We start from the raw sequence: 17,192 nt of genomic DNA, 5'->3' as shown, positions 1-17,192 counted from the left end.
CCGAAATCGGCCTCCGGATGGATTTTTGATTGTCACGCGACGATGAAGATACCATCGGCCATCAAAGCCGAGCGGGAAATTTAGGGTGGGCCCATAACCCGAACCGGGCCTTGGAAATGACAGCGATAAAATCTGCGGCTAAGCGCTCCTGGCCTCATAACATAACTACCGGATGACATACCACAGTTTAGGGCGGTAGTAACTATTCCACCGCTGCGCACCCACTACATTAGTTCAGAGAGTTCTCCTTTTTCACGAAAGGTCTCCTGAAGGGAGTATGAAATACTTTAAAAAGTAAGAGGAGACCTGCTAATTCGTGAATACATAGCAGCTTTTATTGAATTAAATAATTAGATAAGTTTCGACAAATCTTGAAGTTCTTCGCGTAACAATTCACATGACATAACAACTCTCATAACACTTGAAGAATCGCAGAAAATTTAAGTTCCATCATGGGTAACCCTTTGTATCCTTAAACGCTTTGAACTTACCAGGGATCATTAAATGTAGAGACCAGAAATTAAGTGGTGTCAGAAACTTACAAATTCATCATAACTTTTGCACCAGTCATCGTGTAAGAGTACAACGAGAGCGAAAGTGCGATTTTTTCTCTCGTAAAAATAGTGCTGCCATTTGATTTTATCCCGGAATCATTCAAATATCTAAAAGTTTCGAAAAAAATTCCGAAATACACCCGGATTTAGTTCCAAAGATATTATTTAAAAAAATCAGCAAAGTACTAAGTTTGATCATCAAATCATCACATTTGATCAAATAATCTGTAAAACTGACACAAAACCCCAATATTCCGAGAAAATTCTTAAAATAGGTGTAAATTCCGGTAATTTTGAAGATTCCGAGAAATTGCTAAAGTTCCGCAGTTCAAAATCAACTCCAGGAAATAAAGCACTGCGTAAGAATTCAATCGATGTATAAGTCCGTATCAAATACATGATTGTAGAAATTCATTTAGCTCTTTGAGGATGAAAAAAATGTTTCAATGAAGAGCTGTGCACTTTTAATCCTTCGCCCAAAAGTCACTCATTGTTAACCTTTGAGCACGAAACCCTTCGCTGGATTCAGGAATCGGTAACCAAACCCCTCCGTCTCTCATCCCCTCCCGAATTCCGCGCCTCCGTGACGTGTCGAACGGAATCGTCAAACATACCAGTCGCCGTTGACGACAGTCAATTTGCGGTCGCGAGCGATTCGAAGAAAGGGGATGGGGCGCTCCGCGAGGGTAGCGGAGGGCGGGAGAGGGAGGGGGAAGCACCGGCGAGCGGGGTGGGGGGCGGGGAGGGAGGGAGCGAGCGAACCCTCCTCTTATTATAAGCTCTTCAATTTCCTCCCCCACGACCCTCTTTATTACTTACATCCTCGGCTCGCCCGCTTTTTTCCGCACCCCAAACGCCTTGATTACCCTCTTAATTTCCGACAATTCGCCCGTCTTTCGAATCGCCCGCCCGGACGGGGAGCCCGCTGCCGCCAAAGTGCTCTCCGTTTCTCGGTTTTCGCCCGGCGCGGAAAAAAAGAATGTTCGTAATAATTGGATTGCGTTCTGCAAGAAGGAACCAAGAGCATTCCAATTTTGCTAGGATTGTACAACTTACATCATTTGCAATGTAATTACTGAAATCGTGCAAAAAATTAAATTTACCAAGGTAATTTTCGTCTTGAATTCATAGTTTATTGAGAGTAAAGATAAAACTTGTCCAGATTATTAGTGTATTTGCAAGGTAAGAACGTTGCACAATTTTCATGACGTTGGAATGCTCTTGGCTCCTTTTTGAAAAATGCAATCCAATTAGATTACGATGAATCTTGGGTTGGACAGCCAATTAAATACTTCTGACAGTGTGTCTCACGCGCGCTGCTGGTAAAGGTATCATGATTTTACTCAGATAGAAATCCGGTGCTTATCACTAGATTTTTTTGGGAGTCACGTGGACCGAGTTACACTGACAATGACAACAAAGTCGCGCAAAATTGATCATCATTGGTATACTAGGGGGCTACGCCCCCTGGCCGCTACGCGGCCCAACCCCCTGAAGGCGCTCCGCGCCATCAATGGGCCGCTTCGCGGCCCTATTTTTACCCTCCTATCAGTGTTAGTTTTATTTTTCCCCTAAAAAAATACGATATGAGGTATACTTTAATTTTAAACTTTACTTAAAATTACTTTAAAATTAAAAGGACGCGTTTTGGAATGACTGCTTGATGAAATATTGCAGTAAAACAATGAACAATGATAGTCAGGTAATAATTAAGAGTTCATGAGTCGGGGACCGAACCCACACTGTTATCATAGCGGACGCATTTGACATCTTAGACGACTCGGCCACCGCTCTACATGAAATCGCAGGTGCGAATCTTGTGTAGATAAGTGTAGAGCTGATGCGCAGGCTACCCAGCTACTGCGCAACCTCCTCGACCATTGCGCATCCTCCCGCGCATAGCGGTAGCAGTACCGGAGCATTCTGTAAACTCACTCACTTTTATAACGTGATTTTAAAAAAAACCTGGGTCCTTTTTCCAAAATCTGATTGCAGCGGGCTCATCTAGGGCCTATTACCTGTCGATTTACGCAAAAATCATGGAAATCGGCCCGGTAGAACGCTCAAACGAACTATGACAAAAAGTATAAATTTACATTGTTTAAATGGGAGAATTCGCAACTTTACCACGTAATATAAAAAAACCTGGGCCATATTTTGAAAATCTGAAAAAAGTTGGCTTATCTAGAGACAATTGCCCGTCGAAAACCGCAAAAATCATGAAAATCGGCCCGGTAGAACGCTGGAACTAAGCGTCACCAGTTTCGCAAAATTAGGAGGTCTTGGAGCTTATAGTATAGATTGCGACATGAGCTAATGGAAAATGTTTTTATTCTTCTTCAGTTCATCGAAAAAGAAAACGGGCTTTCTAGAGTAGGAACAGAGGTCTACGCCGTAATCGAGAACCAATGAACTTCTATGGTGGAAGTACGATTCGCCTTCGGTTTATCGAGTAGGCAGAACGAGCTCCCTCGAGTACGAATAGTGGTATCATTCATTTGTGATGCTACCAAACCGCTTACCAACTAATATGACGGATGTTCGATTTCTCAGTTGTCGAGTCTAATAGGAACGCTCCGATAGCTTCCTGAGAAAATGAGTTAAGAGTAGCTCCTAATGCCATTAGTCGCAAATTTCCTCATTTTAAAAATCCCTAGCCGAGACAATTTATTTGGAGCATGAAAATATTTGTCAATCTTTTTCCCTAACACTGAACCTAATAGAGGAAGAAACTTTAAAAACTAGTCTTATTGGTTCAAAATTTGATGGGATTTCGGTGATTTTCTATCAAAATATGTTCACGTATTTGCGTCGTCTCGGAGGCAAAAGCCCACCCCGGGTTGTAACGCCATCAGTAAGTAAGTAAGTAAGTAAGTAAGTAATTATGTCCATACACTGGAAAAAAAACACATTGTATCTAGAGTCCAGACTGTTGGAAACATTGACAAGAAAAAATACTCTTGATTCAATCGGATTTTTGCTGAAATCAAGAACCAAGCTTCTTAATTTGAGCGGATTTCCTTTTGATTTAAGCTTAAATCTGATTGAATCAAGAATATTTTTTCTTGTCTATGTTTTCAAGAGTCTGGACTCTAGATCCAATGTGTTTTTTTTTCCAGTGCATATGTTTACAAATAACATAACATCCACTCACATGCGGAGAATTAGTAAACCGTGTAGCACCTTTTCCCCCGCGAAATTCGACTTGGATCCATTTTTTCGAAAGCCTCCATGAAAAAATATGCGGATTTTTTCGTTAGATTTGGCGTGGTGGGTAGCGCGAGGGGCGAGGGGGTTGGGGGTTGGGCCGCCACTCGAGGGCTTCAGCGCGGGTGTAACGGGCGGCCGTGTGAGTAAGTGTTTACTAGGAGTCTCGCGGGAGGGCGAGGCGGAGTTCCTCCCTTAAATGACAGTTTTATTCACGATCACATGTAAAAGGAAGTTTAATGCTTGTCGTAAGTTTCTTCCAAGTTTTCATTAAGACGACCCCCTCTCCCTCTCCGCCGAGTGGTAGATGATCCCCTTTTGTTTTTTGATTGCGTGCGCTTAAGCCACCCTCCGCGCTAGGATTGCGGAATCGGATAGAGTCGCCCTCTGGTGACGTAATGCCGGTGTAGACGAGGGGGCTGAAATCTCACGCGGGTGTAGAGCTCGGGGAAAAGGGGGCACTAGGCACCCCCCGTGGCGAGCCACCCCAATTGAGAATGGGGAAAAGTGGACTCGCCGTCCGTGAAGGATGGGAGGGAGGGCGCGGCATTTTTTTTGTTTGGTTTAGATTCATCGTTGACCTTATGCTCAGATCGGTTTTCTACACATGGAGGGAAGCTTTTTCTGCACTGGGTTTCATTTAGATATAATTTCAACGAGGTCTACAGTTGAGGAATAACATATGTTTAATATTTAGACCGTGTGAGGTTTTGTTTTGAGGTAATGTTGCAAACGTGCGTTACAATTCAGAAAACTGAAAATCTCAATACAGAGGGAAAAAGCTCACTTGGGCACAATTTTCCCTCAAAGATATAAGCTGTTTGGTGCAGCACCAGTTACGACCATTCAAGGAGGCTGCACTGACCGAACAGCGATTATAGTATCTTTGGATAGATGTATTCTACCGCGCTAAGAAAGAACGCCGTATGAACATTCGAGTGTTGCCAAATGTTCCTCGATAAAATGTTTATTTTTGAGGAAAGTTATGAATGTTTTCCCTTGAAATTTTAAGGACTGTAGGTGAGATTGCGAACAAAATTATCTGAAAAATTGAAAGGAAAATATTCGTAAGTTTACCAGGAAATTTGTGTTCCATGAAAGGAAATTTGGCATCGCCTAAGGATTCATACGGCGTTTTTCCGCAGCAAAGCAGTATTGACTGACGGAAAAATTAAGTAACCGCTAGCGAAAAAGGCTTCCTAAAAAGTTGTCTGACCACATTATATTTTAATACATGATAAACTTTACTCCCTTCTAGATAATTTTCTTTATGAGAGCGTTGAATGGATGCGATATTTTAGTTCGATAAATTATCTTTTTCTCCTCCCTTCCCTGCGCTATGAAGGAATGCAGCTGAAATCTCGTAAACTGATGCGTTTCCACGCTTTGATTAGCCTAATAGAGAATCAGGTTCTAACGGACCTCGGGTGACGCGAAAGGGTTGAGCTTTGCGATCGAACGCAACCAAAGCGAAGCGACCTCGAAAGGGTTGACGAGGGGTTGCAACCCTCCGGAGCGGGCGCGGAAACATATTAGTTTTGGTTAAGTCGTTTATGAAATGGACCGTTTCGAACATGCATGACTGGAGGGATGAGAGGCTTGCACAAACACCGAGGGGGACGCACCGTCGGATTCTGGATCCGACGATTCGACAGCACTTATCGTTTGTACGACGCGTAATAAACTCCGGGAAACATGGTGCCGAAACAGCGTCAGACCGTGTGGAAAAGGGGGGTGAAAAACTCGCCTCCTCCGAGTTGATGGAATTAAAAAATATAAAAAGGAACGGATGGAAAAGGAAAAACAAAGCGCGTCGTTTGAAGAATGCCGTGCGAGGGCGAGGGAAAGAACCGCGAGAGGATCTGCCTTTATTAAATCACTTTTCAGCGTCGGGGCTCAAGTGTGCACGAAAAAATGAACGTGAGCCGTATTAAAGTTGTCATCAAAGAGATCTTGTGTTACGACACGACATAAAGGAGGAGGCATGATCGTCGCGCGATAAGTGTCGACATGACTCTACCTCGGTGTCAAACGGAATTGGCTAAATGACGCGGGATTTGTAAGTAGGAGATGTGTTTTCAGTCGGTGAGTTAATTTTTGAAGCAGAATTGTCAGAAATTGTTGAGTTGCGCACGCAATTTTTTTTTATTGTTTCATTGAGAGTGCTGAAAGAGCTGATTTTTTTCCATTTTTTATAATTTTTTTCTGTCACTGGAAATAGTCTAAAAATAACTTTAAATGTGAGGAAATGCTTTACCTACTGACGTCATCTGGTGGTATTCTCCATTCAAACACATGTGTCAAATAGCAGACTGTATAATTTTGCCATATCTCCTCCAATAATTTTCCAGTTTATGAATGAAGGATATCCTCGTGTTCAGTTTACTTAGTTGTTTCCATTTAAACACGAAATTTATAAAAATTCAGACACCTGCAAACTCTCACTGTATACTGCAGACTGCAGAGGCGTCAATGCCATGCTACGGTGTTCGGATTTTGCAACTTGGAATGTATTTTATTGCTCAACTTGTACTCGAACATCCCAAATAGTGCTCAAGAAAACTAATTAAAAATTCAAAGTAGGATGGAGGGGGAAAAATATTTTTAAGCGGTTTTGGAATCGTCGCAGGCTTGCAACAAAGCCGCCACAATCTTAGTAGCGTTGCATGATAGAGACACCCTTATTTCACAAAATGCTCCCGTTTGTCTCTCCTCCTGATTTTCCCGTCTACATCATTGAGCGAATAAATATTGTCGACGGTCCATGGGTTTGTGTTAAAGAAAAAGCAGAACAGTTTTTGCCTAAACGAAAATTCCGCATGAAAGTCGTGACGCGGTTCGTCAAGATTGCATTTTGCCCGAGCAACGGCAGTGACATTTGCCTGTAACATATTCATCAATTTCAGTTTATCAAGGTAAGGCCCATTCGATGACACGATCTGTCATCAAAGGGTTCAACGCCTCCTTCCCTGGCACCGCTGAGAACCGCAATCTTTCCCACGCGATTACGTGCATAATTTGGATATCCCGTTCTCACACTAGAACGCCGTTCGCAGATTTTCTGTGCAAGTAATTTCTTCTCTCTGTTAGTAAAAGATCGTAACTGCATTCCAAGATTGGCTATGTCGTCAATTTAATGCAAAGTTGTCCAGGGCTCGTCAGAATGGAGTTTAGCGTTTTCGTCAGTGAAAGTGTTCGAGCAAACGCTGCCAGCAGTCCTAGCTGCGAGTGCTACTTGGAAGGTTAAAATCTTTTTGCCCGATACTTGCCACCAGTCCGTTTGTGTCCGCTGAAAAAGTGGTTGAAACGCGTTGTATTTAAAGTAAAACAAAACTCTTCTTGATTGGAAGGAAAAATAATAATAGTTAAAACATTTTTTTTTAAATTAAAAAAAATAAAAAGTTTTTTTAGTCATTTCTTTCACCTTTTATCTGGATTGTATTTTGCGAGAAGGAACCAAAAGCATTCTAATGTTGCAAGGATTATGCCAATTACCTTCTTCGCAGAAAATTACTGAAATATGAAAAACATTTTTAGAAAGGTAAATTTCGTCTTGAATTCATAGTTTATTGGGAGTTACGATAAAATTTGTTTCGAGGATCAGTTCATATTTGCAAGGTGAAAAAATTGCACAATCTTAGTGACATTGGTATGATCCCGGTTTCATTTTGCAAAGTGCAATTCTTTTAATTCAAGCAATTTTTAATTTATCCGATGAAATGTAACTTAGGTGACACTTTTATTTTATTTGAATACGTTAAAAATAACATATTTTAATTTAAAAGAATGTCTCCTTTTTCCGTAAATAAAAGAGAATATTTCCTTAATTTCACTGGAAAAAAAGTCGCTTGGATCTAGAGTCCAGACTCTTAAAAACATTCACAAGAAAAAATACTCTCGATTCAATCGGATTTTTGCTCAAATCGAGAACCATGCCTCTTAATTTAAGCGGGTTTCCTTTTAATTCAAGCAAAAATCCGATTGAATCAACAGTATTTTTTCTTGTCATTTTATTCAAGAATCCGAACTCGCGATCTAAGCGATTTTTTTTTCCAGTGTTAAAAAATGAAAAAAGAAGAAGAAAAAAGTATTTTGAGCCTTTATCTCCGGTTTTGATCATCTCGTTAGGAAAATTTTCCTCCCTTAGTGAGCTTGGGAGCAACTTCCGTAGGGGTGTTAATCCTCTGAAGTCAAACCAACTCCGTAATTGGCGTGTTTTAACGGGGAACTTGGTCGCATCTCGCACGTTCAAAATCGGGCTCTGTAATGTTTGGTTACGCTCGCGAACTCGTTTCCCGTTATTAATTGAATTTAAAGTTAATCACGGAGCCGTTTCGAGGGGCGATAATTAATGCGTGCGAAAACATTGTTTTACTGCTCAAGTTTATGCGAATCGAGAAATTAATGAGTGAAGATTTGCGAGCGTCTTGGAGTTGGTAATTCACCAGAATACGCTACGAGTTCGCTAATTAGGTAGTAATTTTATACTCTACACCGCAGGATAATATGAGTGGCGAGGCGTGAATTATCGATGTCGATATTTCTCCATTTGAAGCTATGGTAGAGAATCGATTATGGAGGTGTTCGATCCTTCTTTATGTATTTAAATGGCACATCAGTAGATGTATCGTAAAGCACGCCACGCCACTGGATAATATCCAGTCGGATCAAAATTATGACCATACAGCGCGGACGCAACTCGAGGGAACTGATACACAAATAAATTATTTTTCTCCCTTTTTTTTTGGATCTCTTCAGTCAGTTAACAGTAATTCCTTTCTTTCGTTTTATTCATCAAGTTTGTGCAATGTGCAGGAAGGATCCTATTGGTGGAAGCAAGTGTGTACCATGGACAAAGGAGGTAGGTAATAGACTAACTGGATTACATTTTGCAATAAGGAACCACTATTTCTGGCTCTTCCATCAAAGCACGTTTCTGCTTAGGGAAACCAATGACAAATATGCTGTTTCTAAAATGAGCCAGAAATAGTGGTTCCTTATTGCAAAATGTGGTCCAACTAACGACAACCCACGACACCCACGATAGTTAGTCAATGATCTTCTCCCTCAGTCTATAGGAGCCACCCATTTCAACCAGTAGGATAACTCCATACCCCCTATGTCTCTTTTATCTATAGCTTTGTCTATCAATTTAATTAATCAGCCCGCTGATGGAGGTTTTTTAATTTCTCAGGGTTTTTTCCCGCCTTTTCGGCGTCTCGTCACGGGCGACCCGCGCCAAATCGGCAACAATCCGGGACGTTCAGGTGGAGGATCCGAGCGGAGTGGGGGTTATAAATCTGCAGTTAAGTCGCACCGGCGGGAAAGGGGTCGGGGGGGGGGGGGCTGGGTCTCGCGACGAAAGTTTAGGCGGAAAGTTGCCCCGCCGCCGTTATGTTTATCAGCGATAAGTTTTCATTTTCCCGACGCTCGGCGAAAATTGCTTTCCGCTGTTCCCGACTACCGACCCCCCTCCTTCCCCCTCCTCACCTTCCCCCCCTCGGGCCACGTCTCGAAATTAACGGGAGCCGGGCGCGCAGATCGAAGAGCTAGCTCCGAGCTTGAAGGCTGCACCTGCCAACGTTGCAAAATTTCCATTTTCCGCGAAGTATACACGGTATGTACTGTGGCAATATCGAAAGTGGCCGTCCATAAATTACGTAACGTTCAAGGGCTGGGGGGGGGGGGTCCAGGAGAGCGTTATGCCATTTTGTTTTTACGTGTTAAAAGACAGAGACCTACGTCTCAAAAGCGTTACGAATAGGGGAGGGGGGGGGGGTCAAAAATTGCCATAAAAGTGCGTTACTTAACTCAGGGACGACCCCAAAGTTCATATGTATACCGAATAGTGCTCTAATATACTTGAATATTTTTTATATTTTTTGAGCTTTTATTTTTACTCAATATTTTTTTAGAAAAGACTAGCCCTCTTGAAAAACGCAAGGGAAAATTGACAAACCCTTGAGTTTTCAGAGTTAGCCGTACAGGGTTTACACTCAAATATTGAGAATGCACTTGAAAAAAGTAGCTTGGATCTCTAGTCCAGACTCAGAACAAATTTGACCCAAAAAAAATGCCCTCGATTCAATTGGTAGTTTGCTCGAATCGAGAGCCATGCAAGCCTTTGAATTGGACGTATTTCTGCCAAACGGAACTAAATGTATTAAGGCATGAGCCCTGAGATCCATAAGAATGTATGCATAACAGGGCTCATGTCATAATGCACGTAGTTCAGTTCGGCAGAAACACGCCCAATTTGAGCGTATATCCTCTTAATTCAGCAAAAATCCGATCGAAGACTTTTTCTTCCAGTATGGCCGACTTTACTCAAAAACTGAGGAGTGGTGTCCGTCAATGATTTTTCGATCAATGGCGATCATTCATTTTCTTTTCTTTTCTTTTTTCGCCCGCTACTAATAAAGAAGCGAGGGGTCTCTGAAAGATTTAGTATGTAAGCTTTAGCCTGACATTTTAGCGCAATTAAAGTCCTAATCTTACCCATGTATCAGTTCCATAGACCGAGCGAATTCGAGCTCGAGGCGGAAAGTTGAAGAGAGCCAAAAGATAAGGAAGTCATATTTTTACCTCGCATGATTTAACACCATTCCCGAACACCGCCAACTCAAAATCGTTCAAGTGCATTCTGGCAACGGTGCACTAGCGCTTTTCGAAGCACTTCTACAACTTCAGCTCCACGTAATTTATCGGTCTTTCGCAGGGTAGACTAATTCTCCGCACGAATTACCCTTCTTTAATTTCAGGGAGCGCTGAAATTCGGCCACCTGGCACCCTCGGTCGCGCAATAAGTAATCAGGTTAGGTGGAAAAATCCGCGACAAGTCGTCGCTTCGTGTTGTCGGCGGTTAAATTATTAGCGGGATCGCTTTAAATGCTTTTCGCCCTTCCCCGAAGCGCCCGTGTATAAACCTTGACGTCCCTTTAATTTAATATCCGCGCCTTGTGTCTCGGTACATTCAGCGGCGAGTCTTGTAATTTGGCAACACTGTTTTGCCTCCATTTAAATGTATGTAATGTAATCGATCCTTAGTGAGGTAGTTTGCCTCACCTAAATCGATATTTTCAACAGACTAAGTCAGACTTCCGAAAATCTCACAAATGCCCTCAAATTGATTAATTTTGCTCGCGAAGTAGAAATGAACTTTATTTTGCCAACTAGGAACTACAGTTTCTACCTCATTCGTAAAAACACTTACGTACGTAGGCAAACTAATGGTACATACGCTGTTTCTAGGCTGAGCAAGAAATTGTAGTTTCGAATAGAGTATTTGCATGTGTCTGAAATTTGATGAATTTTGTGTAAAATGCGCTGGTTACACGCTCAAACCGTCAATTTCCGATCAAATGGTGACTGGTGCGCACCATCTACCATCAAATTTCTGCGGCCTGCAAAAATGTGATGGTAGGTAGATGATGGAGCTGTGGGGCTCATCCTTCATCTGATTTCCACACAACCGTGCTTATTTCATGCTTATTTCAATCAACACGCTGTTTCAATTAATTTTACTCATCAATCTAGATAACTCTCTACCGCCATCTTGGTCATCATTTTGATCGGAATTTGACGAGAATTCGATCGTGTAACCAGGCCACAAGTGGAAACTACTGAGTGAACTGAACACGAGGATACCATTGGTTCATGAGTTGAACAATTATTGGAGAAATATGACAAACCAATCTAATCTGCTGAAGAACGTGTGTTTTAATGGGAAATGCCGTCAGAAGACGTCACTGGGCGATGCATTTTCTCAGTTTTAAATCTAATTTTATAATATTTCCCCCACCAGAAAAAAATTATAAAAAATGCTGTGAAGTCAGCTCTTCGAGAACTTTCAGATGAAGCAATAAAAAATTTGCATGCAAATTCTCAATTGCAAAATGTAGTCCAAATATGAGGTTATTAATTCGATGTCGGGACGTGTGAAACAGCTCTGTCAGCCTTTCCAACCGGCGTTCACCTTGAGTCAAATCGCAATCCACCGCGAAATCCGTTTATTACAGGAATCATCCTTGCAACGAAGACGCTCGTTTCTCATCTCAATCGGTTCGTCGTTCGAACCGTCAATACCCGCGCAACAATCGGATTGTCACCGAGACGGGCTGAAGACGCACACTAGAAGCAAACAGTATGAGAACTTGGACATGATTTTGAAACTGCGAAGCTTTTATCTTCGTTATTATCAAAAGTAGAAGGTAACATGTAGTTCCAACGATTTTCTTATGGAGTTACCTATAAGGAGCACCCCTCAAAATGTATAATATGACGAAATACAAATTAGAATTTGCAGCTCAAATACGAGGTGCAGTTTCAGTGCATTTGCAGTTAGTTTGTAATAGAGGCCCGAAGAATACATTGGTTCAGTCCAGAGCCAAGAGACCCTCCTCTGGCCTCTTGGTGGCAGGTGGAAGGTTTTACTCTCGTCTCGGGGATTCAACACTTCTCTATGGACAATTGGACCACTTTTAACAGAAAGGAACCAAGCCACATCAGTCATCTCCAAAAACTGAGCAATTTACTTTTTTAAGCGAGAACGGTTGTGCGGATTCCTTTAAGATTTTTAAGGAATTTGCTTAGTTCTATGGAAAAAATTCACTGCAATTTGCACGAAAATCCGCTCAATCGTTTTTATGTAAAAATTTTAATTGCCCTCTTAAATTTGGCAATAGCTGATGTGACTTGGTTCTTTTCTGTTTGACGCGGTCCAATTATAAGAGAGCAACAGAGATATTACCTATTAGGTGGATGGATGAGTTTCAGGTAACGCCATAAGCCAAAAAGTTTCCCCAACTTTTGTTCGTTTGTGAAACGAAAATCCAAACACGTTTTTAACCATTCACCATCCACAGAGGAGGTAGGTCATAAGTTGAATGTTATGAAGTCCTGGAAGTAAAAGCGCCCACCATTGCCAAGATACCAGTGGGTCTCTTGTCTCTGGTCTGTCGCCTCTTTGACGGCATCGATGTCATCAGAAATCTAATCGAGTTCTTAAAATGTATCCGATGCAACGTCAAATTGACTTTATCACTACTGTGAGCCGGACTCAAAGCAGGATAAAACCGCATCTTGTAGCGGAGGATGAGCGCCCGACTCGGCTGGCGCGGTGAAGCACCATAACCGATCTCATTCGAAATAGCTGCGGGCCAGGGACGAGGGGGGTCAAGGGGGAGGCGGGGGGGGGGGGTGTGCGAGGGGGACGACGAATCAATATGCCACACGTGTGAAAGTGTACCGATTGTGAGTGGCGAATGTCGGACGGGTAATCGGTCCGGGATTTCAATTACCCGGTTCGCCTTGCGATTCCGACCCGCGCTCCGATGACAGTGCTCGAGCGTCGCAAACCGGTTCCCCGCCGAGATCCCAGCCGGCGTATTTAGTCTTGTTGGATGAGAATGTTCCCTATGACCTTATGCCCGATTGTCAGGAGTTGGGAGCTTTTGTGTCGCCCGTCGTGGATCACGCTTGTGTACTGTTGTACAGAGGAACAGTGCAATAACTCTGAAATGTTCGATTTTGAGATTGATCTTTGAATCTTGACGTCTTACGGGTTTGGCGATCAATCGGACGCATTTATGCCAAACGAGACCAAGACAGGTGGGATAGATAGGATGTGCTCGTTAGTTAACGGCCGTAAGAATGAATGGGAATTATAAGGCGCCAGTGACGTCAGCGGCGGCGACGACGAGGTTGCCTGATTCTAACTCATGAGCCCTTTCAACGCTCATATTGCCCATGTCGAAGATCCGAGCACCAAAATGCTGATTGAATCATAAACTTGAAAAAACTGAATTAAATTCAAGGAAAAGCAGACCAACAGCAATGGTATACTGCCGTGATAAGGGAAAACACAGTATGATCATTCAAGAGTTGCCAAATTGCCCCGGATAAAACATGTATTTTTGAGAACGATTATGCGTATTCTTCCTTAAAATTTTCTGATATTTTAGACAAAATTGCGAACAAAATTGTCTGGAAAAACTGAAGAAAAACATTAAGATTTTCCCAGTAAATTAAGGTTTTATTGAAGGAAATTTGGCCACGTCTGAAGGTTCATACGGCGTTCTTCCTTAGCACGGCAGTATTGCCCCTCTAAATACACGTCATTTTGATGGATCTAGACGAATGGGCAGTCCTTGTTTGGTAATACGAGTACCCGCTTTTATTCTAGGTTACTCCAGTACCAATGCTTTGATTTGTATAATTTATATTATGCGTGTGTGTGGAAGAGGCGGTGTTTTAATGATGCGAATTTGTTTGGTTTGTTTCAGAAAGTAAGATGGTGTTGCCGCGTGAGTCTGGCGGGCGGCGGCACCCGACAGCGAGCGAGAGCGACGGCCGGCCGCGGCGCCCATGGCTGCCCCAATGAGAGACAGCCCGCTGGACGGCGCCACGCACGGCAGCACGGCGGCCAAAGCCCCGACCAAGGCGAAGCAAGGAACGGCCCAAGGAGGATCCAGTGAACCCACCGCCACCACGACCACGTCGACCAACTTCGAGTACGATGACAACGAATGGGACGTGGGCATCGGCGACCTGATCATAGACTTGGATGCGGATATAGAGAAAACGAACGAGAAGAGTGTCCCCGGACCCGGAACAGGAAGTGGAGCAGTAGCCGGAAGCGGAGGCGGAGGAGGAGGAGGCGGGGTGGCGCCAGCAGCGGCACAGACCACGCCCACTCCCGCCGCCATGGCGGCCGCCGGCAAGACAGGCAAGCTCGCCGTCGAGCACTCGGCCACCGTCGACAAAGGCCTCAAGATGAAGATCAAGAGAACTAAGCCCGGAACCAAGACCTCCGAGGCCAAGCACGAGATCGTCAAGCCGGGCGAGCAGCTCAACGGAGCCGCCCCCGGGGCGGGCAACGGGAACGACCCCCTGGCGGCGGGCGGCGGCAACGCGGCCCCGCCCCTACACGCCCCGCCCGCGCTCAACGCCAATATGAATAGTGTGAATAGTTGTGCAAGTGGAGCGGTGGCCTCGGGGAAGCGAGGCTCCTCGAGCCACCGCAGGGATAAGAAACACGCGGAGAAGTCCTCGCCGGGCATCGTCAAGACGCCCGCGGGCCCGACGCCCGGCTCCACCCCCGCGGGGCCCGGGCCCCTGCCCCCGCCCCCGGTCGCGACCCCGCCCATGGTGGCCACCGTCCCCGGGCCCGGCCCGGTCGTGGTCCCGCCCTCGCAGCCGGTCGCCACCCCCGTGCAGAACAGTGACGTCAACGGTCTAGTGCGGACGCCCGTCCAACGAGTAGTGTTCCCAGTGGCTGTGAGCGGGCCCGGGCCCCCGGTGAGTCCCAACGCCCCCGGACCCCCCGCCTCGGCGCCGCCGCCCCTCCCGGCGTCGCCCTCCGCCAAGGACGCGCCCAAGGGCGTCCCGGCGGCCCCCGTCCCGGCCGCCTCCCCCGCGGCCCTCGTCAACTCGACGGCGGCGTCGTCGGCCTCGCTACCGCACGACGACTCCCCGGCGCCCCCCACCGTCCCCCCTTCGTCGCCCTCCCCACCTCTTATCAAAAAAATTAAGACTGCGCCCGTTGACCCTAAGGTGAGTCACTCTTATTGTTCTTTTATTTTTGTAGTTTGGATACTAGAGAATTTTTCTCTGGTGTAGTCTAGGGTGTTTCTTATTTTTTAAATTTTCGAAATCGAAGGAGGTCCTGGTCTTAAAAGTTGATGTGTGGATAGATTAGAAGCCCTGTGCAAGGAAAAAATTTTAAAACAATTTTTACCCGGTGCTCAAACGACTTAAGTGACACAGGTTGAAATTTGAGGTTTTTAGACAAAGGGCGAAAATTTCGTCCGTTTGGTCGTATCTACAACACAAAAGCCGCAAAACACCCGAGAAAGGCGCGCGCAAGGAAAGACACTTGGGGCAAAATGGACGCGCCGCAGCGCAACGCGCGCGCGCGTCCTCTGCACTGCCCAAGCGACATGCCGCATGCCGCACACACGCACTAAGCTTACGCTGGCCCGAAAGTTCCCGTACGTTGCAATGTATCATTATTAATTGACCTAGATACACACTAACATTAAAAAAAAGGTTGAAACGTATAAATACATCTAAAAAACACATTCTCTTAATATGATATTGGCTATAATGTAGGAAAATCAATTTCAACAAATTAAACAATTCAAAGTTAATCAACTAAATCAAATCATCGACAGTTTACTTAAAGGCTAAGAGTCTTCAAATGTTTATCCGACTATTTTTATTATATTTGGATCGTTTTATTGACTTTGGCTGTGACTCATAAGAGATCATGAAAATAATTGTCTTCAAATGTGACCCTAGACATCAGTTAAATTGTACGTTCTGGCGGATAGGCGGATTAGGAAACCCTAAATTGTGTTTTATGTTGTGAACAAAGACTCTTTTGGTGTCCGATGACAATCTCCCATCAATTATGCCAAGGGAACCAAACTTTTACTTACATTGGTACCATACGTGGCCGGATAAATTACGGAACGCAACACTAGCTGCTGTAGGTACTCTCATTAAAGCTGCGCAATTTCTTGAGGTCTGCGATGACCTCCAGGTCATTTTTCGGGGTCATTTTTTTATTTTTCCAATATGGCAGATGTCCGCCTCAATGTGTACCTACGCTGAAGAATGCCCGGTAATGCCAGTCCTCTTCACAACCAACACTACAGCCTTTTTTCAATATCATGAATTTGCCATTTTCATTTCTAGACTCTTACCCAGCCCCATGGCTATTTACTTCCGAATATTTAGAGGTTAAAAAAAGTACAGTAAAAGCTCGTTAAGACGAAATACGGTTAAGACGCAAATCCGCTCAAGACGAAATTTTTTCGGTCCCTTGATACTTCCATAATTGTCGATGTAAAAAAAATTCATTTTTCGTCTTAACGAGCTTTTACTGTAGTTAAGTCATAAAAGTTGTTAATGATGATGCTGCACGCAAAATTAAAGTGATATAGGATAGGTAACATCGGAAGGTGATGGAGATCTTGCATATGTCAGGAATTAGCGATTTGTGTACTAATTCATACGTACAATTTCGCGAGAAACACAATGGTTTCACCGGTTTCCTCCGAGCCAAACTCCAAAACTGAAAAAAAACTCTTAAAGTTGATGCTGTAATGGAGGGAATGTCCCATCCCATCATGAGAGTCCGCCACTGTATCAAGTCAAACTCTCAACGCAAAGAGCAAATAATACATTGACAGGGCAGCCACTTTGTTTGGGGTTTCCAAAACTGAAAACATGGCAATCCTGCTGATTCATTTCGACGTTGTAAGTCAGCAACCACACAACTCGGTTTGTGACGTCGCAGACTTCCTGTCATACCTACTATACTTTTTAAACGGAAAACTACTCAACGGCAATTCTTTAAACTACCGTGATTTTTCATCTCTGTGCAAACAAAGTTCTGCAAAAACTTCAAGGAATGGTATCAGTTTG

At 44.0% G+C, this 17,192-nt stretch overlaps 1 protein-coding gene and 1 long non-coding RNA gene across 4 annotated transcripts in view; both read left to right on the top strand.

The window, feature by feature from the left end:
- LOC140225307 (uncharacterized) overlaps nt 1-17,192 on the top strand; it is a 197,936-nt gene that overhangs the window by 71,524 nt on the left and 109,220 nt on the right. The gene's annotated exons all lie outside the window — the stretch shown is intronic.
- sbb (scribbler) overlaps nt 1-17,192 on the top strand; it is a 411,047-nt gene that overhangs the window by 338,722 nt on the left and 55,133 nt on the right. For all 3 annotated transcript variants that reach the window (XM_019052799.2, XM_072303748.1, XM_019052798.2), the window contains one exon: nt 14,045-15,314. In XM_019052799.2, coding sequence (XP_018908344.2) covers nt 14,127-15,314 — 1,188 coding nt within the window. In that variant the 5' untranslated portion in view covers nt 14,045-14,126. The remainder of the gene's footprint in view (nt 1-14,044; nt 15,315-17,192) is intronic.

The sequence above is a fragment of the Bemisia tabaci genome, chromosome 8 (genome assembly GCF_918797505.1).
Source record: "Bemisia tabaci chromosome 8, PGI_BMITA_v3".
Taxonomy (NCBI): domain Eukaryota; kingdom Metazoa; phylum Arthropoda; class Insecta; order Hemiptera; family Aleyrodidae; genus Bemisia; species Bemisia tabaci.
Note: the sequence above shows the minus strand (reverse complement) of the source record. Positions and strands in the feature narration are given on the sequence as shown.